This window comes from Bombina bombina, chromosome 6, assembly GCF_027579735.1.
Source record: "Bombina bombina isolate aBomBom1 chromosome 6, aBomBom1.pri, whole genome shotgun sequence".
NCBI classification, from domain to species: domain Eukaryota; kingdom Metazoa; phylum Chordata; class Amphibia; order Anura; family Bombinatoridae; genus Bombina; species Bombina bombina.
In genome coordinates, this window is record NC_069504.1 from 711,401,906 (window position 1) to 711,429,862 (window position 27,957).

The window sequence follows — 27,957 nt, forward strand, 5'->3', positions numbered from 1 at the left end:
TATTCCATCTGCTATATACGACAAATGTACAGATATAATGCTTCAGTATATCATAATGTGATTACATTAGTGGGCAATGGATGTAATTTTATGCTACTATTATGGCAAAAATATCTTGTGCACAGTTACAGTCTCACAGTCTCTTGTACCAGCAGCTTGATAAGGATATTACTTTAGTATGCATATCAGGGCATTTGCTTTACAATAGAATTAGGAAGTTGGAACACCTAGTACAGTCATAATGCTTTACAAGAATAAAAAAAGGAATTGGTAACTAAAACAGCAAATAATTTTACGTTGCCACCTTTTCAAGTCACATCTTACTGAGTAACTCATTACACCTCCCCAACTGATTGTAGGGAACTTTGGGTAAGTCTCAAACACTTCAGCACAATATGGTTGCTGAATAATCATACATAAAAGCCATAAAGGGAGTAACATATAGACATGACTTTTTGTTAGAATGAGGTAAAAGTCAGCATGCAATAAGACAATGAAACTATAAAGAGATTAAAGGCCATTTATAAACTTTTTACCTGTCCTTATTCTAATAAGTATGCACTACACTGAAGCAGACACTACAATTCCCCATACGATAGAGGGAAACTATAGTGCCAGGGCATTTTATTATTTTGATTATTGTTTGCAGGATTCAATGGGACAGTCTAGTATTCTTCGTTAAAAGCTAAACTTAGGTAGGCTCATGGCAATTTTTAAGCCCTTGAAGGCTGTCTCTTATCTCAGTGCATATTCAGGGGTTTTTTTTTACGGCTTGACAGCACAAATTCATGTGTGCCTTATAGATAACATTGTGCTCACTCCCATGGAGTTACATAGAAGTCAGCACTGATTGGCTAAAATGCAAATCTGTCAAAAGAACTGAAATAAGGAGGCAGTCTGCAGAGGCTTAGATACAAGGTAATTAGAGGTAAAAAAGTGTATTAATATAACCGTGTTTGTCATGCAAAACTGGGGAATGGGCAATAAAAAGAGTATCTATCTTTTTAAACAATACAAATTCTGGAGTAGATTGTCCCTTTAAGCACAAACCCAGCAAAAGCAATGCACTACTGGTAAGGAGCTCAACATGGCCACTGGGCCAATAAAGGGCAATGTAAGAGTAGCTGCAAGTTCAGGATTAGCAGCGCACTGAAGATCCAGACCAGAATAAATTGCAAATTTTAAGTCCTTTGAGATGGTTAAATATAATAACATTTAAAAATATAATTAATTAATAGCACAAAAAGAAAAAGTTCTAACTCATTGAAGTCTATTATGCTGCTGTGCAGTATTAATAGGGATGCGCAATAGGCAGTTTCGTTCAGTGCTGAATGCATCAGTTGCTTTCGGTGTTTGGCTCTTCGGAACCAAACATCCCCTTTCTTGTGCAAGTAAAAACACACTGGATTTGCACATATCTTATCGCTTGCACATGAGGATATTCAGCTCCGAAGCGCCGAATACCTGAAAGCAACCTGCTACTTCCGCATTTGGCAGTGAACGAAAATGCTGAATGCACATCCCTAATGTTTAATAGTAAACAACCTAAAAAAGGGACAGTAAAGCCAAAATGAAACAATATTTAGATAGAGCATGCAATTGTAAACAACTTTCCCATTTACCGCTCATCAAGCTTGCTTCATTCCTTTGATATCCTTGGTTGAAAAGTATACCTAGGTAAGCTCAGGAGCAGCAATGCGTTGTGAGCTAGGGATGTGCATTTGTGATTTGTTATGAAACTAATGCTTAATATGGTCACAGCTAGCTGCATTCGGCTAATTTTGGACACAGATTTTTTCTTGTGAAAGTGCAACACAATAAGTGCTGTGCAAATTCATATCCCTACTGTGAGCTAGCTGCATTTATTTGCCTGTTGCTATTGGCTCAACTGATATGTACAGCTAGCTATCAGTAGTGCAGTGCTTCTCCTTCAACAAAGGATACTAAAAGAATAAAGCTAATTTAATCAAAGTAAATCGGAAAGTTGTTTAAATTTGTATGCACTGCGATCATGTGACACAAAAAGGCGCCGATTGGCTCCTAGGGGCCTGCCTGAGTTGCTAGGTATTTCCCCCAGTCTGATTCAGCTGTGTTTATGTGAGAGGAGGGGAGCAGAACACCAGAATAGTACAGGGACACTGAACCCAAATTTTTTTTCTTTCGCGATTCAGATAGAGCGTGAAATGTTAAGCAACTTTCTAATTTACTCCTATTATCAATTTTTCTTCATTCTCTTGCTATCTTTATTTGAAATGCAAGAATGTAAGTTTAGACGCCGGCCCATTTTTCTAGACACACTTTGTTGTAACTTTTTGGCTGTTTCCGCTACAAGAGCGCCACCTTAGTAATATTCTTGTAGTCTGTACTATTCTCTCAGGTTGTAATTGAAGCAATTTAGTATTATGTAGGAATAGAATTCAAGTACAGACTATACTAAACAGAGCTCATATATCCATGTTATCAAGCAACACAAATACTACAACATTTCTTCACTGTTCTCCCCCAGGACCTTATTTTAATGGGCACGCCACCTGGCTGATTTTACTGACCAACCAGCTAAAATTTAAAAGGGACAGTCTACTTGAAAATTTTTATTGTTTCAAAAGATAGAAAGATAATCCCTTTATTACCCATTCCCCAGTTTTGCATAACACTGTTATATTAATACTTTTTACCTCTGATTACCTTGTATCTAAAGCCTCTGCAGACTGCCCCCTTATCTCAGTGCTTTTTACAAGCTTGCATTTTAGCCAATTAGTGCTGGTTCCTGCATAACTCCACAGGAGAACAATGTTATCTATATGGCGCACACATGAACTAGCACTGCCTGGCTGCCTCGTCCGACCGGGGGGAAATGGACAGCTCCTGCCCGCGTGTGATTGGCGTTGCACAAGATTGCAAAATAGCGTTCTTGTGCAATGCTAAAGTCCGCCAGAGGTGAGCTGCGGCGGACAGGGGCACATATGTACGCCCCTGTCACCGTAGCTTGATTAATCGAGTTCAAAGTGACAAAGGAAGAATATTCAATTAAAAATAACCTTTTTACGGTTACTGCTGCATGATCTAGAAAGGGTGCAGGAGGATTTTTGCAGCTTAATCTAAACCAAGACTTTAAGATGACTAAAAAGGTGCAAGACTGTCCCTTTAAGCTATTAAAAAGGTACATTCCAGCCACAATTGGAATGCACTTGCACCAACTTTTACTAGACGCAATTATGCCATTATATGTATACTGTAAATATGTTTCTATCCAAATATGTTATTCATCTGTGTGTATTTCAGTTTTAACCGGAATGTCCCTAAAGGGTTAGTAAAATCATGATTTAGACAGAATACAATTTTAAACAATTTTCAAATTTACTTCTAATTTATTATGCTTCCTTCTCCTTATCCTTTGCTTAAAGGTTTACCAAGGAAGCACAGGGGCAGCAAAGAACCTAGGTTCTAGCCGACGATTGGTGGCTGCATACAAATACACCGATTGTCATTGGCTCAAACATGCGTTCAGTTAAAGGGACAGTCTACACCAGAATTTTTATAGTTTAAAAAGATAATCCCTTTATTACCCATTCCCTAGTTTTGCATAACCAACAGTTATAATACACTTTTTACCTTTGTGATTACCTTGTGTCTAAGACACTGCAAACTGCCCCTTATCTCAGTCATTTTATCCAATCAGTGCTTACTCCTAGGTAACTACACAGGCGTGAGCACAATGTTATCTATATGGCACGTGTGAACTAGTGCCCTCTAGTTGTGTCTGTCAAAATGCATTCAGATAAGAGGCAGCCTTCAAGGTCTAAGAAATTAGCATGAGTCTACCTGGATTTAACTTTCAACCAAGAACAACAAGAGAATAAAGCAAAATTGGTGACAAAACTAAATTGTAAAATTACATGCCCGCTCTCAATCCTGAAAGTTTATTTTTTACTAGACTGTCCCTTTAAAAACCATGTAGTGCATTGCTGCTCCATCAAATGATACCAAGAGAATGAAGCAAATGTGATAATAGAAGTAAACTGGAAAGTTGTTTAACTAAATCATGAAAGAAACATTTTGGGTTTCAGTCTCTTTAAGCTAAAAATAGTCAATATATTTTTCTTTAATGTTTGTTGCACAAATCATTAAATAAACCCCTTCATACCGGGGACAAAATGTTTAACGTCGTTCCGATGTAAACATTTGCTTGAAAAAGCATTTCAAGGCCGGGATTGGCTCATGGACTGTTTACGCTGCTAGGCACCTCCCCAGGTCTGATTTTCCATTCCCAGAGAGCCCAGTGCTGTTAGGGCTGCATGGAACATCCTTACGGCGTGAAGATGTTAAATTATTAAACCAATTAGTGTTCTGTAAAGCTTGACCCCTTATCTAACACTGACATACCTTGTACGTTGGCGGTTGTTCAAATGCACCCGTTTTGCTGGCATTCGGAAATGAGGCATGCAGTACTAGCACAGTAACAGAAAAGGTTATAATATTGCTAAGTAGCACCCCACCAGTGATACAGAAACAGAACACAGTTTCTACAAATAGCCAAATTATTATATATTTGTATAATTACACACACAACCCTCTTCTATATAATTGTTTAACAACTCACCGTGAGGTCTGTTGTAGTTTGGAGGTGCTGGCCCAGGAGCAGGCACATTGCCTGTCCCAGATGCAGCTGGAGGAGGTAGTGTTGGCATCTGCTGCTGCATGCCTGGCATCGGTCTCTTGCCCTGCACAGCCATCTGTAGGTGATCAGGTAAGGGCTGCCCCCTAGCTAGCATTTTGTAGGCCATTATCTGAGCTCTCAGTTGGTGCAGCTGGTTCTGGTTAAAAGGGGTTGGGCTGCGGCTGGTTTGCTGCTGTTGCTGCCCATCAGAGTTTTCCATAGGCACCCCTCCTGACCCAGAAGGCATCGGGGGCCCTGAAGGAGGTCCATTAGAGGGCACAGGGACTTGGAACATGTTCAGTGCTTCCAAGGGTGATGGGTAACCTAGAAGTGAGTGCAAACACTTATGAGCAAGTGAAGAAATGTTTCTCTTATCAAAAACGAACAACAGCATCCTATGGATTAAAATTAAGAAAAAAAAAAGAAAAAAAAAAGCTTCAAGGTGCAAAAGGGTCTCAATCACACATCTCTAATCTTGTACCTTGTGAATGTTGGTCCATAGGGCTTGGAGGAGGTCCCATTCCAGAATGACTCCCGGGTCTCATTCCCATTCCCTTCATTTGATTATAACGAGGGTCATCTGGCATTGGCTTTTCATGCATGGAATCCATTTGCTGAGAAAAGTAGCAAAATCAGATGTAATCAATATGAAGGCATTTACCTTTTTTTTGGGGGGGGGGGTAAAAATATAATGGACAGGGGGGCGGGGCCTATTCAAAGCGGCAAGACGTGTCTTAGTGAAGCTCTCTTAGATCAAGAAGTTTTTTTTACAGATTGTCCACAGCAAATTTACTAAATATTTCACTAATTTGATACTCTGAACATGTATATTGCTTGGGTTTTGATATTATATGAAAGCGGATGATCTGACTAGGTTTGGCCTATGTTCTTTGAGACAGCTGAGTGGCGAACCTTCCCACAGGCCTGGTAGCCATCTTGCAAGCTATTGCGACTATGCAGTGAGATAACTATACACACTGAGCCTTGTGGGACGCAGGTCTGGGGCAGCAGCACATTTACACAACCCCCCCCCCCCTCCATTACCGGGGTTATGAAATCCTGTAAGAGGATAACTATTTGTATCTTTGATTTGAGTTAGTGAGTGATATATATTGTCTTGAGGAGAACACTCGACCCACCTACGCCATATCAAGCTTAACTGCCCCTACCACTATCTGCACTCTGACCAGCACACAACATGGAAGGGCAGGCGCTAGAAAAAGCAGTGCTTAAGTTACTTGACAATCAGTTTCAACGTTTACATAAACTAGTTGCTGAAAGTTTCTCCACAAACTCACCACCTACTCTGCAGGTGAGGTCAGCTCTAACTCTACCACAGGAGCTCATCATCCCGGTCGCGAGCTATGAAGTTGGACCCGATGTTACAGCACAGAGTAACTCCTCACCATCGACAGATTAACAAGGCCAAGGTACTACATACATGCAGACTCATCCCTAACTAAAGACGACAGATATGGCATTAACTGGAGACAGCGTCCCGCGCCGATAGCCCCTACTAATCGTACTACTATCCCAGTCGTATGGAGAGTCTTTGGATATCAGAGGTCCGGTAATGCTTATATTGGGGATCTATTTCCCAGCAATCAGTTCTCTTTGCCTGTTTGGTGGAGACGTGCTGAGCATCGAAATGTTAACACAGAAGCTAAAGCAGGAGTCGGATAAGCTAGCCAGGAACATATCTTAAGATCTTGTCGACACGTACATGACAGCTTACTTTGCTCCTAGATACTGACTTATCGTTCTCAGCCATGTTATTGCTATAATTATGCCTCTCATAGCTGAACTATTATGCCTTGATGACGGCCTACCGGCTTGAACACTAGGGATTATGGGCTTCGAATACACTATGACTCTCCTTTGCAATCTTTTTTTTTTTTTTCACATGCAATTTAGCTCAGTGTTAACTCTTCTTGTTACTGTATTTATTATGCCGTGTTTTGTCTTACAATTCCATGTGGGAAATGCAGATTCTGCCACGCAATTATTTAACCAATAATGACTCCTAGCTAAATCACTATGCCTCGATGACAACTTCAGAGCTTGAATATCAGGGACTATAGACATCAAGGACGCTATAACTACTCAATGTAGTTATTTTTATATCTAATGTCCTGGAGATTTATCTTGTCCATTTATTGTCTTGTAACATGATCGACTGGGACAAAGATTTTATTTTTCAGCTGCAATCACACATTTGTCTTCTCATATAGATAATTGCGGCAGTAGGTGTTACTATAGACCTAGTTACTTGTGGAGGGGTAGCCCAACTTCTAGGGAGCTATGCTTTATAATATAACAGTCTAAGTTCCAGTAAGAGGGTAGAAGCAAACCACAGCCATCTAAATATTAGAGCACAATATAGACTCTTGGATGTTCCCTTATATATAACATTGCATCGAAAAGGTAAAGTCACACCTCAGCTAGACTCCTAATAATTGGAGCCCCATCTTAGATAGTTATCTGTTAACCTTTGCCAGTGTATCTGGAAGTAGGTTACTGTGCTGTCTGCAGCCGAGACAGCATGCTATGTGATTACTATAATACACAGGCAACTTTCTTTTTAACTTCTCTCTATAAAACACATTGCATAGCTCTGATGTCATATCTGTTGTCAGTATGCACATACACACCTTTGGAACTTACCCAACTATCTACTGACATTTTATCATTTAGTCGTAAAAGAATAATTTTGTCTCCCTGCGGTGACTAACCCTTTATACCTCTTCTTGGCCACAGGAGCTTGTCTACTCACACAGTGCTCTTATCTAGGATCGTATATATCTGAATAAGGGAACTAAACTGGATTTCTGTACCTTTCCATGGTTAAATCATTATCAGGCTACATACTATTTTAAATATTAAGTGTCCTCTGCAGCCTATTAGCTCACTCTTTAAGTCTAGTCTTTTATTAAATGTTTAATAACAAAATTTACCAGATTTTGAAATTCCGGTTTTACTCCATCATACCTTTTTGTAATGTTCTACAAAAACTTGTTAAAAGGTCAAGGGGATTTGTGCTCAACTTTATATAAAATATTCAAATGGCCCAAGAGTGGCCTTTATGTAACTACCAAGTACCATCGCTCTTTTTTTGAGTCACCTGGTCCAAAAGTGGCCAGAGCAGTAGTTACCTGTACGCTATTATTTAACGGAAAACTGAGGTTTCACCTATGTCTATAAGACCTTATTACTGCCATTCGATTATTTGATATTACTGATAGTATACACATATATATATATATATATTAATATTAAAAAGATAGAGTCCAGCACCATAGATTTCACAAGTTTTCAAACTGTGTGCTCGCTTCCATGGAGTATCAGCCAAACTCCAATGTATACAATCCATGTAGAAAATAAATAAAACGAGAGAGAAGCGCTCAACCTGGAAACGAACAATAGCATAATAGCTTGTTCTATGGCTAGTTACCCACCCAAGAAGCAGACTCTTTTTGCTCAAAATGTGCCTTTCACAGAGAAGAACTTCCTGAAGCATATCAGTTTGATCCTGACTTCACAGTACAGTCCAGCCCCGAAAATACCAGGCAATAATTTCTCAGAACGAGAGAGAAACAGCAAAACCCCAGACGTACGTTTCGGCCTATTGTGGGCCTCGTCAGTGAGGTGCAGCCATATCCCTCTAGGCACACTGAGCAACGGGTCCACGTCTGGATTCCCGCATCACACTTAGGGAGACTTCCCAAAATGTCATAATTTGCATAAATAAAAAGAGAGAAGCGCTCAACCTGGAAACGAAAAATAGCATAATAGCTTGTTCTATGACCTAGTCTACCACCCCAAGAAGCAGCCTCCTTTTTGATCAAATGTGCCCTTTCACAGAGAAAAACTTTCCTGAAGCATATCAGTCTGATCCCTGACTTCACAGTACAGTCCAGCCCCGAAATACCAGGAATTCTTTCCTCTGAACGAAACAGCAAAACCCCAGACGTACGTTTCGGCCTATTGTCTGGCCCTCGTCAGTGAGGTGCAGCCATATCCCTCTAGGCACACTGAGCAATGGGTCCACGTCTGCGGACCCCGTCCACATGTGTTCGTTCCCAGGTTGAGCGCTTCTCTCTTTTTATTCATGTAGAAAATAAGGTAACAGCACCACAGTACAAAATTCCCTTAAAAGGTGAAAAATGTTCTTTATTGAGGTATAACAACCATAGAAGCGACGTTTTGGACCTACATGGTCCCTTAATCATGCATAGTTTAAAACCAAATGAACAGACATTAAAAAGGGTATCTGGACCAATCAGGTATTAGTTCTCATTGTTAATTGATTTAATCCCTATACCTGTCCAGGTATCCAAATTTCAATAGCACAGTGACCTCTAGTGGTACCAGAATATATTACATTTTAAAAACATAAAAACCCAAATACAAATCATAATCTCTATTCAGACCATAGGGATTGTAATGTATTTAAACGTTTCATCCACCATACTTCTTGTTTCAGTTTCTGCTCCCTATTACCCCCTCTTCTATGATGAGGAATATGTATGGCCCATGTTAGTAAAACTGTGCAGTACTGGGAGTGATAAATCCTTTGATTTAATGGAGGCTCTTATGTTGGCTACAACCTGTCCCTGGCGGCCTGGATGGTCTCGCCAATATAACAAAGGCCAACATGGGCATTTAAGCAAATAAATTGCTAGTTAGACATATATAAAGCCCATCGATTAATTGTATAATGTTACCTCTTATTCTGTGTAAAGAATTTTCCTTTTATAACAGAATTGCCATTGGGCACAATGAAGACAAGGATGACAGCCTACTATTTGGTGTGGTCAAATAGTTAATATAAGATGTTTACTTGTACCCATCATCGGCTTTAACAATGTGGTCCCTTAGATTTGTTACCCTTCATGTATAATGGCATAGGGCGGAGTAAATTAAAATATTCAACCTCTGGGTTGTATTTTGACAACAAATGCCAATATTTCTCACTATTATGAAGGACAACATTACAACCCATCACTGTACTCCAATGCGAGTATTAGTCTGTTTTTTCTCTGTTGAGGGTATGTTTTTTTATCTTGTTTTTTTGAGGCATGTTTTCTGTCCAATTCTGGATTCTTTTGTCAATAACCTCTCTTGGATAGCCCCTTTGAATGAACTTATTGCCCATAGACATTAATCTTTCTGGCAATATCTCCTGGTCCCTAACTATTCTTTTAGTACGAACTGACTGACTTCTCGGTATAGATTTAAAAACAGTTTCAGGATGGAAACTTTCATACCGCAACAAAGTATTTCTATCTGTTGGCTTAACATATAGATCTGTACTTAATGTATTACCATCTTTGTATACAGTTGTATCCAGAAAATTAATCTGTTGGGTAGACTAAGTCAGTGTAAATCTTAGGCCCGTCATTGATGTCTTCAACAAACTGTAGCAGGGACTCCAATGAGCCCCCCATATGCCAAAAATATCATCTATATACCTTAACCACAGCTTAAAACTGCTGACGAATGACTGATTATTATAGCCAAATTTGTTCTCAAAACCACTCAAATTGGCATATGAGGGGGCTACATTGGAGCCCATAGCAGTTCCCCGTTTTTGCATATAATAAGTATCTTTAAAAAGAAAATAATTGCAATACAGGACAAGTCTCAACATATCAAAAAAATCAATCTGGGAAACACTATATAGTCCGCTATCACTCAAGAAACTTTTTATGGTCAATAGACCTGCTTCCTGGTGGATAGAGGTGTATAAATTTACCACATCTAATGAAAAAATTAGCCATGTCTCCTCTATTTCAATCCCTTTAAGTTTTGTGAGAAACTCGTTTGTATCTTTAATAAAAGAATTTTGCGGTTTAACAAATGGGAAAAGAACTTTATCTAGAAAAATGAAGACATTGGAGAATACAGAATCTGTGCAAGCCACAATGGGGCGTCCTGGTGGATGAGATACATTTTTATGGACTTTGGGTAATGTGTAAAAAATTGGTGTAATTGGATGTTTATTGTAAAGAAAATCATAAACCTGTTTAGAAATAATATGTGCCAGAGCTCTATCCAATATACCTTTTAGTTCATGTTGTATGTCACTTAGGGGATTATGATCCAGTATTTCATAAACCGCCCCCCATCTGATAGCGGTTCTAGAATTTCCTGTATATAATAGTCAGTATCTAGCACTATTATCGCTCCGCCCTTGTCGGCATTTTTTATGGTGATATTTTTATTATTTTTCAAATTAGATATGGCCTCCCATTACCCTTTAGTGAGATTGTGTTTTATGTATGGATTTAGTCTGTTTTTTTTTCATAAGGGTGGCAACATCTTGTTGGACAAATTTAACAAAGGTTTCTACACCTGAATTGCTTGTTGGGGGAACATAAGGATTTTTTATGTAAATTTAACATTTTCAAATTTAAACACTCACTCTGCATATTTTCTTCATTTTTTGTTTGATTCAAACATATTGGCTATGTTCTTACCACCAAACATTGTTTTCAGCCTTAACAGCCTAAAGAATTTGTACAAATCTGTCAATTTCAAATTCATCACACTCTTTAACAGGGCAATACGAAAGTCCTTTCATTAGGAGACTCTGTTCATTTTCAGATAACTGGTATTTTGAAATATTAATAACCAGATTTTTTTTCAGCAAATGCTGATGGATTAATATTAGGTAATAAAGGATTAGCCTCCGGTAATGTATTAAAGTCCACTTCATCAACACTGAACTCCAAAGAGTTAGCCTCAGGCAGTTCATTTACCCTTGTTAGATTTTTTACAAAACATTAGGGTACTAACAGCAGGCAGTTCGTTCACTAAGTTAGCATTGGACAATGGGGGGTTAACAACCGGCACTTCATTTACCTTTATAGTTGTTTCCTCATACCCTGGCGATATCTGGCCCCTCTCTGCGGTTGCCCTTGGTGATTCCACGAACTCTGCGTGTTCATCCGGTGCCCTCTTTGATCGGTGGTGCTTCCGCCCTCCACTCCGGTGTCTCCGTCTGAGCCAGAGTCTAAAAAACTCTCGCCGGATGATGAGCTGTCCATCTTCTCCTGGGCGACTACGGCTCTTGGCTGTCTCCTCCAACGTGGGCCCTCACGTGATTGTGAAGTCTGGTAATGTGACCACTAGTATACTCTGTTGCTTGCATAGTCGGAAAACGTTTGAGTGATAGCGGACTATATAGTGTTTCCCAGATTGATTTTTTTTGATGATATTTTGAGACTTGTCCCTGTATTGCATTTATTTTCTTTTTCAAGATACTTATTATATGCAATAAACGGGTAATGCTATGGGCCTCCAATGTAGCCCCCTCATATGCCAATTTGTTTATGAGTGGTTTTGAGAACTAAATTTGTCTATAATAATCAGCCATTTGTCAGCAGTTGTAAGCTGTGGTTAAGGTATATAGATATTTTTGGCATATGGGGGGGCTCATTGGAGTCCCTGCTACAGTTTGTTAAAGACATCAATGCCTCAATGACAGGCCTAAGATTTACACTGACTTACTCTACCCAACAGATTAATTTTCTGGATACAAGCTGGATACAAAGATGGTAATACATTAAGTACAGATCTATATGTTAAGCAACAGATAGAAATACTTTGTTGCAGTATGAAATGTTTCCATCCTGAAACTGTTTTTAAATCTATACCGAGAAGTCAGTTACTTCGTACTAAAAAGAATAGTTAGGGACCAGGAGATATTGCAGAAAAGACTTTATGTCTATGGGCAATAAGTTCATTCAAAGGGGCTATCCAAGAGAGGTTATTGACAAAAGCATCCAGGAATTGGACAGAAAACATGATAAAAAAAACACACATACCTCAACAGAGAAAAACACAGATAGACTAGTACTCTCAATGGAGTTACAGTGATAGGAGTAATGATGTCTTCAAAATAGTGAGAAAATATTGGCATTTGTTGACAAAATACAACCCCAGAGGTTGAATCTTTTAAATTACCCCCGATGCCATCATACAGAAAGGTAAAAAAAATCTAAGGGACCACATCTTTAAAGACGATGTGGGGGGTACAAGTAAACGATCTGATATTTAACTATTTGACACACACCAAATAAAGGCTGTCATCCTTGCTCTTCATTGTGCCCAATGCAATTCTGTTATAAAAGGAAAATTCTTAGCACAGAATGATAAGAGGAAACAATATACAATAGGAATGGGCTTTATACATGTCAAACTAACTATGCAATTTATTTGCTTAAATGCCCATGTGGCCCTTTGTTTATTGGCGAGACCATCCAGGCCGCCAGGGACAGGTTTAGCCAACATAAAGCCTCCATTAAATCAAAGGATTTATCACTCCCCAGTATCTGCAACATTTTACCAACATGGGCCATACAGTTAGCCAATTACGCTTCCAAGTAATTGAACCATATTCCTCAATCATAGAAGAGGGGGTAATAGGGGAGCAGAATCTGAAACAAAAGAAGTATGGGGGTGATCAAACGTTTAAAATACATTACATCCCTATGGTCTGAATAGGAGATTATGATTTGTATTTGTTTTTATAATGTTTTTTAAAATGTAATATATTCTGGTTACCACTAGAGGTCACTGTGCTATTGAAATTTGGATACCTGGACAGGTATAGGATTAAATCAATTAACAATGAGAACTAATACCTGATTGGTCCAGATACCCTTTTTAATGTCTGTTCATTTGGTTTTAAACTATGCATGATTAAGGACCATGTAGGTCCAAAACGTCGCTTCTATGGTTGTTATACCCCAATAAAGAACATTTTTCACCTTTAAGGAAGAATCTTGTACTGTGGTGCTGTTACCTTATTTTCTACATGGAAAATTATATATATATATATATATATATATATATATATATATATATATATATATATATATATATATATATATATATATATATATATATATATATATATATATATATATATATATATATATATATATATATATATATAATACTTATACATTGCTCTCACCTAATCAGAAAATAATCTGTACGTTTATTTTATTGTAACTGGTCACGTTATATAATGTAATGTGCAATAGAAAAACTAAAATATATAAAACTACCACCTTTACCATTTTGTCAATTTAAATAGCTACTTTTGACTGTTGGAAGTCAGCAGTCTTATACTGAAAAATAAAATACTCCAGTATTTGCTTAGAAAATCTATATAATCGGGGAGATAGCAGTAGACATCAAACTCCAGTGAGGAGATGAAAAAGACCAGTATCAGCTTTGAATACAACTATCAGGTGGTTGCTGAAGTAAATTGTCACTTTACAAATTTTAAGAGGAAAAAGAAAAACAGAATTTAATGGCTTACCTGATAAATTACTTTCTCCAACGGTGTGTCCGGTCACGGCGTCATCCTTACTGTGGGAATAATCTCTTCCCCAACAGGAAAATGGCAAAGAGTCCCAGCAAAGCTGTCCATATAGTCCCCCTAGGCTCCGCCACCAGTCATTCGACCGACGGACAGGAGGAAAAAACCGGGAGAAACTATAGGGTGCCGTGGAGTGACTGTAGTTAGTGAAATAATTCAAACCTGATTAAAAAACAGGGCGGGCCGTGGACCGGACACACCGTTGGAGAAAGTAATTTATCAGGTAAGCATAAATTCTGTTTTCTCCAACATTGGTGTGTCCGGTCCACGGCGTCATCCCTACTTGTGGGAACCCAATACCCAAAGCTTTAGGACACGGATGAAGGGAGGGAGCAAATCAGGTTACCTTAAACAGAAGGCACCACGGCTTTGCAAAACCTCTCTCCCCAAAAATAGCCTTGACAGAAGCAAAAGTCTCAAATTTGTAAAATTTGGCAAAAGTGTGCAGTGAAGACCAAGTCGCTGCCTTACATATCTGATCAACAGAAGCCTCGTTCCTTGAAGGCCCATGTGGCAGCACCAGCCCTCGTGGAGTGAGTGAGATTCTTTCAGGAGGCTGCTGTCCGGCAGTCTCGTAAGCCAATCGGATGATGCTTTTAAGCCAAAGGAAAGAGAGGTAGAAGTCGCTTTTTGACCTCTCCTTTTACCAGAACTAGACGACAAACAGAGAAGAAGTTTGTCTGAACTCTTTTGTACGCTTCTAAATAGAATTTTAGAGCACGGACTACGTCTAAATTGTGTAACAAACGTTCCTTTGAAACTGGATTCGGACACAAAGAAGGTACAACTATCTCCTGGTTAATATTTTTGTTAGAAACAACCTTTGGAAGAAAACCAGGCTTAGTACGCAAAACAACCTTATCTGCATGGAACACCAGATAGGGCGGAGAACACTGCAGAGCAGATAACTCTGAAACTCTTCTAGCAGAAGAAATAGCAACCAAAAACAAAACTTTCCAAGATAACAACTTAATATCTTTGGAATGTAGAGGTTCAAACGGAACCTCTTGAAGAACTGAAAGAACTAGATTTAAACTCCAGGGGGGAGTCAAAGGTCTGTAAACAGGCTTGATCCTAACCAGAGCCTGAACAAATGCTTGAACATCTGGCACAGCTGCCAGTCGTTTGTGTAATAAGACAGATAAAGCAGAAATCTGTCCCTTTAGAGAACTCGCTGATAATCCTTTATCCAAACCCTCTTGGAGAAAGGAAAGGATTTTAGGGATTTTGATCTTATTCCATAAGAAACCTTGGATTCACCAAGCAGATATATCTTTGCCATTTTTATGGTAAATTTTTCTAGTTACCGGTTTTCTGGCTTGAACCCAGAGTATCTATCACAGAATCTGAAAACCCACGCTTTGATAGAATCCAAGCGTTCAATTTCCAAGCCGTCAGCTGGAGGAGAGACCAGATTTGGATGTTCGAATGGACCTGTACAAGAAGATCCTGTCTCAAAGGTAGCCTTCCATGGTGGAACCGATGACATATTCACCAGGTCTGCATACCAAGTCCTGCGTGGCCACGCAGGAGCTATCAAAATCACGAGGCCCTTCTCCTGCTTGATCCTGGCTACCAGCTGGGAATGAGCGGGAAACGGTGGAAAACACATAGGCTAGGTTGAAGGTCCAAGGCGTTACTAGTGCATCCCACTAGAGTCGCCTTGGGATCCCTGGATCTGGACCCGTAGCAAGGAACCCTTGAAGTTCTGACGAGACGCCATCAGATCCATATCTGGAATGCCCATAATTGAGTCAACTGGGCAAAGATCTCCGGGTGGAGTTCCCACTCCCCAGGATGAAAAGTCTGACGACTCAGAAAATCCGCTTCCCAATTTTCCACTCCTGGGATGTGGATCGCAGACAAGTGGCAGGAGTGATCCTCCGCCCATTGAATTATCTTGGTCACTTCTTTCATCGCCAGGGAACTCCTTGTTCCCCCCTGATGATTGATATATGCAACAGTCGTCATGTTGTCTGATTGGAACCTTATGAATTTGGCCTTTGCTAGTTGAGGCCAAGCTCTGAGAGCATTGAATATCGCTCTCAGTTCCAGAATGTTTATCGGGAGAAGAGACTCTTCCCGAGACCATAGACCCTGAGCTTTCAGGGATTCCCAGACCTCGCCCCAGCCCACTAGACTGGCGTCGGTCGTGAAGATGACCCACTCTGGTCTGAGGAAGCTCATTCCCTGGGACAGGTGGTCCAGGGTTAGCCACCAACTGAGTGAGTCTCTGGTCTTCTGATCTACTTGAATCACTGGAGACAAGTCTGTATAGTCCCCATTCCACTGTTTCAGCATGCACAGTTGTAATGGTCTTAGATGAATTCGCGCAAAAGGAACTATGTCCATTGCTGCAACCATCAACCCTACTACTTCCATGCACTGAGCTACGGAAGGACGAGGAATAGAATGAAGAACTTGACAAGCGTTTAGAAGTTTTGACTTTCTGACTTCTGTCAGGAAAATCCTCATTTCTAAAGAATCTATTATTGTTCCCAAGAAGGGAACTCTTGTCGACGGAGACAGGGAACTTTTTTCTATGTTCACCTTCCATCCGTGAGATCTGAGAAAGGCCAGAAAGATGTCTGTGTGAGCCTTTGCCTTTGAAAGAGACGACGCTTGTATTAGAATGTCGTCCAAGTACGGTACTACTGCAATGCCCCTTGGTCTTAGAACCGCTAGAAGGGATCCGAGTACCTTGGTGAAAATCCTTGGAGCAGTGGCTAACCCGAATGGGAGGGCCACACAGCTGTAATGTTTGTCCAGAAAGGGCGAACCTTAGGAACTGCATGATGTTCTATGTGGATAGGAATATGTAGATAGCCATCCCTTTAGAATCCACGGTAGTCATAAATTGACCTTCCTGGATTGTGGGGTAGAATCGTTCGAATGGTTTCCATTTTGAACGATGGTACTCAGAACATTTGTTTAGTATCTTTAAATCCAGATTGGTCCTGAAAGTTCCCTCTTTTTTGGGAACTACAAACAGATTTGAGTATAAAACCCCTTTCCTTGTTCCGCCGTTGGAACTGGGTGTTATCACTCCCATCTTTAACAGGTCTTCTACACAATGTAAGAATGCCTGTCCTCTTTATTTGGTTTGAGGATAAGTGAGACATGTGGAACCTTCCCCCTTGGGGGTAGTTCCCTTGAATTCCAGAAGATAACCCTGAGAAACTCTTTTCTAGTGTCCAGGGATCCTGAACATCTCTTGCCCAAGCCTGAGCAAAGAGAGTCTGCCCCCTACTAGATCCGGTCCCGGATCGGGGGCTACTCCTTCATGCGTTTTGTTAGCAGACAGCAGGCTTCTTGGCCTGCTTAACCTTGGTTCCAGCCTAGCATCGGTTTCCAGCTGGTTTGGTTTGAGAAGCATTACCCCTCCTTGTTTAGAGGATGCAGAGTTAGAGGCCGGTCCCGTTCCTAACAATTGCGAAAGGATACGAAAAATTAGACTATTCTTGGCTTTGAAAGGCCTATCTTGCTGGGAGGGCGTGGCCCTTTCCCCAGAGATGTCTGAAATAATCTCTTTCAATTCTGGCCCAAAGAGAGTCTTACCCCTTGAAGGGGATAATTAAGCATTTTTGTCTTGGAAGATACATCCGCTGACCAGACTTTAGCCAAAGCGCTCTGCGCGCCCACAATTGCAAACCCTGAATTTTTCGCCGCTCAATCTAGCTAGTTTGCAAAGCGGCATCCTAAAATAAAAGAATTAGCCAACTTGACAGTGCGTGAACTCTGTCCATACCTCCTCATACGGAGTCTCTCTACTGAGCGACTTTTCTAGTTCCTCAAACCAGAACCACGCTGCTGTAGTGACAGGAACAATGCACGAAATGGGTTGCAGGATGTAACCTTGTTGTACAAAAATCTTTAAGCAAACCTTCCAATTTTTTATCCATAGGATATTTGAAAGCACAATTATCCTCGATAGGAATAGTAGTGCGCTTGTTTAAAGTAGAAACTGCCCCCTCGACCTTAGGGACTGTCTGCCATAAGTCCTTTCTGGGGTCGACCATAGGAAATAATTTCTTAAATATAGGAGGGGGGACAAAAGGTATGCCGGGCTTCTCCCACTCCTTATTCACTATATCCGCCACCCACTTGGGTATAGGAAAAGCGTCAGGGTGCACCGGAACCTCTAGGAACTTGTCCATCTTGCATAATTTTTTCTGGAATGACCAGGTTGTCACAATCATCCAGAGTAGATAACACCTCCTTAAGCAGTGCGCGGAGATGCTCTAATTTAAATTTAAAATGTCACAACATCAGGTTCTGCCTGTTGAGAAATTTTACCTGAATCTGAAATTTCCCATCCGACAAAACCCTCCCTCATGACCCCTTTCAGATTGGAGGTGAGGGTAGACAGAGCAATTATCATCAGCGCCCTCCTGCCTCTACAGTGTTTAAAACAGAGCAATCACGCTTTCTCTGATATGCAGGCATTTTGGATAAAATATTTGCTATGGAGTTAACCATTACTGCCGTTAATTGTTGCATAGTAATAAGCATTGGCGCGCTAGAAGTACTAGGGCCTCCTGCGTGGGCAAAACTGGTGAGACAAGAAGGAGATGATGTAGAACTATGTCTACTCCCTTCATCTGATGAATCATCTTGGGCAACTTTAATATCTGTGGCAATACTGTCCTTACTTTGTTTGGAACCGCTATAGCACAATTATCACACAATTTTGAAGGGACACCACACATTGATCTACAAAAATATAGAACATAGCTTATCTGAAGGTGCAGACATGTTAAACAGGCTTTCAACTTGTCAAGAAAGTACAAAAAAAACATTTAAAATAAAACCGTTACTGTATCTTTAAATTTTAAACAGTGCACACTTTATTACTGAATATGTGAAAAAGTATGAAGGAATTGTTCAAAATTTACCAAATTTTCACCACAGTGTCTTAAAGCATTCAAAGTATTGCACACCAACAGAGCTTTAACCCTTAAAATAAAGAAACCGGAGCAGGTTACAGTTTTAACCCCTCTACAGTCCCAGCTACAGCCTTTGCTGCGACTTTACCAAACCCAGGGGGGAATACGATACCAGATGAATCCTTCTAGGAACTTTTCCAACTACTTTCAGATCCTCACACATGCATCTGCATGTCTTGCTCTCAAAAGTAACTGCGCAGTAATGGCGCAAAAATGAGGCTCAGCCTACAACTGGGAAGGCCCTTCCTGACTGGAAAGGTGTCTAACACAGTGCCTGACGTTAAAAAACGTTCCCCAAGCTTATAAGTGTGAATTACAAGCATAAACATGTATAAAATGCCCAAATAAAGCAATCGATTTTGCCCATAAAAGTGTCTACCAGTTTTATAGCCCATATTAAGCCCTTTATTCTGTTTGAGACTAAGAAAATGGCTTACCGGTCCCCATGAGGGGAAATGACAGCCTTCCAGCATTACACAGTCTTGTTAGAAATATGGCTAGTCATACCTTAAGCAGAAAAGTCTGCTAACCATTTCCCCCAACTGAAGTTACTTCATCTCAACAGTCCTATGTGGAAACAGCAAACGATTTTAGTTACTGTCTGCTAAAATCATCTTCCTCTCACAAACAGAACTCTTCATCTTTTTCTGTTTCAGAGTAAATAGTACATACCAGCACTATTTTAAAATAACAAAATCTTGATAGTAGAATAAAAAACTACAACTAAACACCACATACTCTTAACCATCTCCGTGGAGATGTTGCCTGTGCAACGGCAAAGAGAATGACTGGGGTGGGCGGAGCCTAGGAGGGACTATATGGACAGCTTTGCTGGGACTCTTTGCCATTTCCTGTTGGGGAAGAGATAATCCCACAAGTAAGGATGACGCCGTGGACCGGACACACCAATGTTGGAGAAATTACATTTTTTTTTTTGTTTTTTGACATAAAAATGCTACCCTTTCAAATGTACAATAGAACATTTCAGGGCAATGTGCTTTAAAGCAGAATATTTAATTATAAAAGATTTCAGTGGATGAGTTACATCTCCTGCTTGTATGTGCTGACCAAGATTTCAGGGAAGTACTAAGGATGCAGTGTAATCATCCCCAATAATCACATTTACTGGAAAATGCACTTAAAGAATAATCAGTCGGATACTTAGGTATGGCCTATAGATTTCATATGTAAAGTTTTTAGAGATGCTGCGAAATTAACCCTAAATGGCAGTTACATTTCAAACATTGGGTAATGCTTTTTATTTTTTAATAAAGATAACAAAAGGCAACTATTTAACAACTATTTGTTTTTTCTTAATAAGCATATAACTGTTTTAAAAAACACAAAAAAACTCTAAGGTAAGCATTAAAGGAAGTAGTTACCTTATGCCATCTGGTGCATGTTTTCAGGAGGGTAGCCTGTTGGTCCCTGTGGGGGGAATGGAGGTCCCTGGACTTGGTCCCATCATGCTGTGGGGTTGATCCAGGAGAAGGCCCTGGGCTTGGTCCCAGCATGCCACCTGGAGATGGACCTGGCCCCGGGAGAGGGGACAGGCCGAGGAGTACCCCCCATGGGAGGGTCTGGAGTTGACATGATCACTAGCCCAAGATCCAATCAACACCACCATCTACAAGGACACAGAAACGCAGATGAGAACAACACTTAACTGGCTTATAAAGCTAGACATGAAAAGACAGAACATGATTGTCCAAAAAAGCAGGGGATAACAGGGTTCTTAAAATAACACTGCAAGGATGACAGTTATGCAAACTCAATACACCTGCAAGATAAACTGTGCTGGAGGTTCAATTTGTGTGTTTAAAATGGACTTTAAAGTTAAAAAGGTATAGTAAGCCCCAAAATTTTATTTTTTTAGGATTCAGACAGAACATACAATTTTAAACAACTTTCCAATTTAATTCTATTATCAAATTTTCTTCATTCTCTTGTTATGCACTGCTGAAAGGACAGCATCGCACTACTGACAGGAAGCTTAAAATAACTATTTAGCCAATCACAAGACACAAATGTGTGCAGGCACCAATTAGAAGCAGCTTCCACTAGTGTATGATATGTACGTATTCATTTTTTAACAAGGGATACTAAGAGAACGAAGCACATTTAAATATAGAAGTGAATTCAATAGGGTCTTAAAAAGCACATGCTCTGAATCATGCAAGTTTAAATTTTGACTTTCCTATCCCTTTACCTGCATGGTATAAATAAAATGTTTTAATTTAAAGCACAGTTTTTAAAAGAAGTCAGTTGTTTACTGTGTGCTACTTAAAAATGGATTAAGACGAGTTAAAGCTGTGTTCACAGAATACCCAATGTGTGTGCATCTCTCGCTCTCATTTTTGTATACAAATCCCAATTCCATGGTTAGAGAAAAAAAAAAAAAATATCAATAGCAGCTGAGCATTTTTGCTGCAAATTTGTCAACCCATATTACTTGGTTCTGAACAGGAACTTTAAGTTGTACAAGAAATAAATGCATGTACCACTGCAATACCAGACCATGGATGTTGTGACAAGCAACGGGGTGTAAATTATGAAATCTAAATGTATACTACATAACTAGTTAGACACTAAATGTACCCAGATAAATATGGTAAGTCCATTTCATGATGCAGATAGACCATTGGACATATCCAAGCTAGAGTAGAGTGTAGGCGCAAGCTCCCCTTGATTTAAATGCTGCAGCAGCGGGAAATGTTCCAGCCCTGTACTAGGTATACCCACCTCTTATAATGTCTCACTACACGTCAATAGAAAAAAGGCGACTCCCTATAATAATTTTAAAGTAGGACAAAAAAGGTAAATTTTCTAGATTTGTGTCTAAATTGGAATAGGCGTCTAATGTGATTTTTCAGTTATGTTTCTGGAGGTTGATACATAATGGAGATCAGGAAAACAGTAAATCCAGAGGTCAATTAAAGGGACACTGTACCCAAATTTTTTCTTTCATGATTCAGATAGAGCATGACATTTTAAGCAACTTTCTAATTTACTCCTATTATCACATTTTCTTAATTATCTTGGTATTTTTATTTTAAATGCAAGAATGTAAGTTTAGATGCCGGCCCATTTTTGGTGAACAACTTGGGTTGTCCTTGCCGATTGGTGGATAAATTCATCCACCAATAAAAAAGTGCTGTCCAGAGTTCTGAACCCCCAAAAAAAAAGCTTAAATGCCTTCTTTTTCAAATAAAGATAGCAAGAAAACGAAGAAAAATTGATAATAGGAGTAAATTAGAAAGTTGCTTAAAATTGCATGCTCTATCTGAATAACCAAAGAAAAAATTTGGGTTCAGTGTCCCTTTAAGAGACCAGGTTGCCAACCTCTCAGACATATACAGAACTGGCACTCCTATGTCAATGTGGCAGCCATATCCAGCACCCTCTGGCCTTCCTTAACTTTAGCAGGAAATATCAGTGAAAAAAGACTGCTGAAATATACACCTGATAGGATGTTTTTGGATTATGAAGGAGTTGCTGTTAATTTGTACCATTTTGTAGTTCTCATGCTCAGGTATATAATATATATTTTTCTTTTATTAAATAAATCTTGTTTTAAGAAAGTAGCGTCTTAAAGAGGCATTCAAGGATATATAGATATTTATATATTTAAAATAGACTTTCTGCAAGTACTCTACTTGATCTACAAAAAAATAAATTCATGTTTCACAAACTATTATATATTTGCAAAAGTTTACAATATGGAAAGCCATGGTGAATGGGTTTATCTACCTTGATTATAGCGCACATTTACATTTATTGCTAAGCAATCCACAACCCTGTCAGGCAATTTTCAGCAAAACACAGGTTACAGAATATGAATTTCAGCTTGGAAAACAAAACCAAGCTAAATCATGAATGCATATTACAAGGTCTTGTTTTCATGAATTTAGGTTGCTTAAAAACAGGTTTACTATGCATAATGAACAATAATCCCAATAACTATTTATCCTTTCAGGACACAAGGATTCCTACATTTGGGGTACCCAATGTACTATTCAAACGTAGGAACCAGAGAGAATATTGAAGTGCCAGTCACATAAAAATGCAATTTCTCCCCTAGCTCCTAAAAATAAAGATACGCATTCTTAACCAGAAAGATGGGAACCAGTCCCTGGATTTGCATTTTTCATAATAAATGGATCAATTGTTATACATACAGTAGTGTTAAAACAAAACACTTAAAAAGGGACATTAAAGCAACGTATGCAACCTTAAAGGGACAGTCTAGGCCAAAAAAATAAACTTTCATGATTCAGATAGAGCATGTAATTTTAAACAATTTTCCAATTTACTTTTATCACCAATTTTGCTTTGTTCTCTTGGTATTCTTAGTTGAAAGCTGGTCCATATGCTAATGTCTTAGACTCTTTTCAGAATGCATTTTAACAGTTTCTCACAACTAGAGGGTGTTAGTTCATGTATTTCATATAGATAACACTGTGCACGTGAAGTTATCTGGGAGCAGGCACTGATTGGCTAAACTGCAAGTCTGTCAAAAGAACTGAAATAAAGGGGCAGTTTGCAGAGGCTTAGATACAAGATAATCACAGAGGTTAAAAGTATATTATTATAACTGTGTTGGTTATGCAAAACTGGGGAATGGGTAATAAAGGGATTATCTATCTTTTAACAATAAAAATTCTGGTGTAGACTGTCCCTTTAAATCACCTCTCCAATTTAATTAGATCTTCTAAATCTAATTTCCTTTGCTCGCTTGGTATCCTTTGCTGAAAAGCATACCAAGGTAGCCTAAGGAGCAGCAATGCATTACAGGGAGCTAGCTGCTAATTGGTGGCTGGAAAGTTGTTTAAAACTGTACACTCTAAATGAATCATGAAAGAAAATAGTTTGGTTTCATATCCCTTTAGTACATTGTGTGGAAAAATGAGTTGAAAGGTTTAAAAAAGCTAAAAAAAAAAAAAAAAAAAAAAAAAAAAAAATGTACAACTGGCTGATATCTTATTCTATAGAAAGACAAGAGAATTGCCTTGAAATTACGATGAAAGCTAAGAGTTATAGTTCAGCTCAAGCTTACAGAGTGAATTTGCCTTCTGGGTGGGAAGTATAGAATAATCTCTCACACACCAAGCCATAGACTGTATATTACAGCTGGAAGCACATCTAGACAAGTACAAGGTCTCCTGATGTCCTCTTGCTTAAAGGGACAGTAAAGTCAAAATTAAACTGATGATTCCAATAGAGCATTCAATTTTAAACAACTTTCCAATTTACTTCTGTTATCAATTTTGTATAGTTCGCTTGCTATTCTATGTTAAAGAGTAATCAAGAGGGTGTACGGTACTAGCCATCTGGCAACAGTGTTTGCAACAATATTTATAGCAATGTTATACATAGTTGCAAACACTGCTGCAATAGAGTGTCTGTAGCACTCTAGGCAGCATTGTTTGCAACTACATACATGTATTACATTGCTATAAACATTGTTGCAAATACTGCTGCTGTGAACGCTCTTGATCTAACATAGGATTACTCTTTAATAGATAAGATAACTTAAAGGGACAGTCTAGTCCAAGATAAACTTTCATGATTCAGATAGGACATGTCATTTTAAACCATTTTCCAATTTACTTGTATCACCAATTTTGCTTTGTTCCCTTGGTATTCTTAGTTGAAAGCTAAACCTAGGAGGTTAATATGCAAATTTCTAAGCCCTTGACAGCCACCTCTTATCTCAAGGCATTTTTGATAGTTTTGCACCACTAGAGAGTGTTAGTTCATGTGTTTCATATAGATAACATTGTGCTCACGCACGTGGAGTTCTTAGTAGCCAGCACTGATTGGCTAAAATGCAAGTCTGTCAAAAGAACTGAAAGAAGGGAGCAGTTTGCACAAACTTAGATACAAGATAATCACAGAAGTAAAACGTGTATTAAAGGGACATAATACTCATATGCTAAATCACTTGAAACTAATGCAGTATAACTGTAAAAAGCTGACAGGAAAATATCACCTGAGCATCTCTATGTAAAATAGGAAGATATTTTACCTCACAATCTCCTCAGCTCAGCAGAGTAAGTTCTGTGTAAAAAGTTATACTTCACCTGCTCCCAGCTGCAGGTAAAAAAAAAAAAAAAAAAAAAAAAAAGAAGAAATGAACAGCAGCCAATCAGCATCAGCAGTGCTGAGGTCATGAACTCTTACTGTGATTTCATGAGATTTGACTTAACTCTCATGAGATTTCATAGTAAGCTTCCTTTACCAGATTGGTGAAATAATATGAGAGTTCACGAGGCTCATCCTCTAAGATGTCCCAGGATAGACACACTAAAATGCTGCTTAGAAATCCTTTACAATGGGAGGTGGCTACTGATGAACTTTTGAGGTAAAATATCTTTCTTTTTTACATAGAGATGTTCAGGTAATATTTTCTAGTCAGCTTTTTACAGCTATGCTGCATCACTTTCAAGTGTTTAAACATTTGGGTATTATGGCCCTTTAATATAACTGTTTATGCAAAACTAGGGAAAGGGTAAAAAAGCGATTATCTTTTAAAACAAAATTAAACTGATATGGTGTAGACTGTCCCTTTAACAAAATTGATGATAAAAAATAAATAGTAAAGTTGTTTAAAAGCCCCAAGGGACATTATACACTACATTTTTCTTTGCATAAATGTTTTGTAGATGGTCCATTTATATAGACCATAAAGTTTTTTTTTTGTTTTTTTTTTAAATGTATAGTTTTGCTTATTTTTAAATAACATTGCTCTGATTTTCAGACTCCTAACCAAGCCCCAAAGTTTTAGGAGAATACCGACGTATACTTACTCCAGCTTGCTTCTGTTTGTGTAAAGTGTCTTCATATGCAAAAGAAGGGGAGTGGCTGATATTTCCCACTTGCAGTGGGTGTTCCAGTAACCTTTTAAACAGAGCTAAATTGGAAGCTTATAAGTTTTTAAACAGTTTTATACTGGATTTTTATATTCATATCTGTGCATATTCTTCTTTAAAGTAGTGTCCATCACATGCAATTATATAAAAATTGGTGTACACAGTCCCTTTAAAGGGACACTCAGGTCAAATTAAACTTTCATGATTCAGATACAGCATGTCATTTTAAACAACTTTTCAATTTACTTTCATTAAAAAAAAAAATGTGCACAGTCTTTCATATTTACACTTTTTGAGTCACCAGCTCCTACTGAGCATGTGGAAGAATTCACAGCATATACATATATGCATTTGTGATTGGCTGATGGCTGTCACATGGTACAGGGGGAGTGGAAATATACATAACTTTGAAATTTGTCAGAAAAAAAATCTACTACTCATGTGAAGTTCAGACTAAGTGCTATTGCATTGTCTTGTTATCATGCAGTTGTTAACCCCTTAATGACCACAGCACTTTTCCATTTTCTGTCCGTTTGGGACCAAGGCTATTTTTACATTTCTGCGGTGTTTGTGTTTAGCTGTAATTTTCCTCTTACTCATTTACTGTACCCACACATATTATATACCGTTTTTCTCGCCATTAAATGGACTTTCTAAAGATACCATTATTTTCATCATATCTTATCATTTACTATAAAAAAAATATAAAATATATGAGGAAAAAAAATCGAAAAAAACCACATTTTTTCTAACTTTGACCCCCAAAATCTGTTACATATCTATAACCACCAAAAAACACCCATGCTAAATAGTTTCAAAATTTTATCCTGAGTTTAGAAATACCAAATGTTTACATGTTCTTTGCTTTTTTTGTAACTTATAGGGCCATAAATACAAGTAGCACTTTGCTATTTCCAAACCATTTTTTTCAAAATTAGTGCTAGTTACATTAGAACACTAATATCTTTCAGGAATCTCTGAATATCCATTGACATGTATATATTTTTTTTTAGTAGACAACCCAAAGTATTGATCTAGGCCCATTTTGGTATATTTCATGCCACCATTTTACCGCCAAATGCGATCAAATACAAAAAATCGTTCACTTTTTTACAAATTGTTTACAAACTTTTGGTTTCTCACTGAAATTATTTGCAAACCGCTTGTGCAATTATGGCATAAATGGTTGTAAATTCTTCTCTGGGATCCCCTTTGTTCAGAAATAGCAGACATATATGGCTTTAGCATTGCTTTTTGGTAATTAGAAGGCCGCTAAATGCCACTGCGCACCACACGTGTATTATGCCCAGCAATGAAGGGGTTAATTAGGGAGCATTTTGGGGTAATTTTAGCTTTAGTGTAGTGTAGTAGACAACCCCAACTATTGATCTAGGCCCATTTTGGTATATTTCATGCCACCATTTCACCGCCAAATGCAATCAAATAAAAAAAAAAAACGTTAACTTTTTCACAATTTTAGGTTTCTCACTGAAATCATTTACAAACAGCTTATGCAATTATGGCACAAATGGTTGTAAATGTTTCTCTGGGATCCCCTTTGTTCAGAAATAGCAGACATATATGGCTTTGGCGATGCTTTTTGGTAATTAGAAGGCCGCTAAATGCTGCTGCGCATCACGCCTGTATTATGTCTAGCAGTGAAGGGGTTAATTATGTAGCTTGTAGGGAACTTGCAGGGTTAATTTTAGCTTTAGTGTAGAGCTCAGCCTCCCACCTGAAACATCAGACCCCCTGATGCCTCCCAAATAGCTCTCTTCCCTCCCCCACAATTGTCCCCGCCATCTTAAGTACTGGCAGAAACTCTGCCAGTACTAAAATAAAAGGTATATTTGGGCTTTTTTGAGGGTTTTTTTTAGCATATTTACATATGCTGCTGTGTAGGATCCCCCCTTAGCCCCCAACCTCACAGATCCCCCACCAAACAGCTCTCTAACCCTCCCCCTCTGCCTTAATGGGCGCCATCTTGGGTACTGGCAGCTGTCTGCCAGTACCCAGTTTAGAACAAAAATGTGCTTTTTTTTTAAGAAAAATCCCTTTTTCTGTAGTGTAGCTCCCCCCACACCCAAG

The 27,957-nt window shown here is 38.8% G+C and overlaps 1 protein-coding gene across 1 annotated transcript in view; it reads right to left on the reverse strand.

Moving 5' to 3' along the window:
- The window catches only part of SMARCA4 (SWI/SNF related, matrix associated, actin dependent regulator of chromatin, subfamily a, member 4), a 293,213-nt gene extending 272,623 nt beyond the window's left edge, over positions 1–20,590 (reverse strand). Inside the window, 6 exon segments of the mRNA XM_053719399.1 lie at positions 4,601–4,981; positions 5,139–5,271; positions 20,387–20,446; positions 20,448–20,471; positions 20,473–20,538; positions 20,540–20,590. Of these exon segments, the coding sequence (XP_053575374.1) occupies positions 4,601–4,981; positions 5,139–5,271; positions 20,387–20,446; positions 20,448–20,471; positions 20,473–20,538; positions 20,540–20,590 (715 nt within the window).
- Between the last annotated feature and the right edge of the window lie 7,367 nt (positions 20,591–27,957).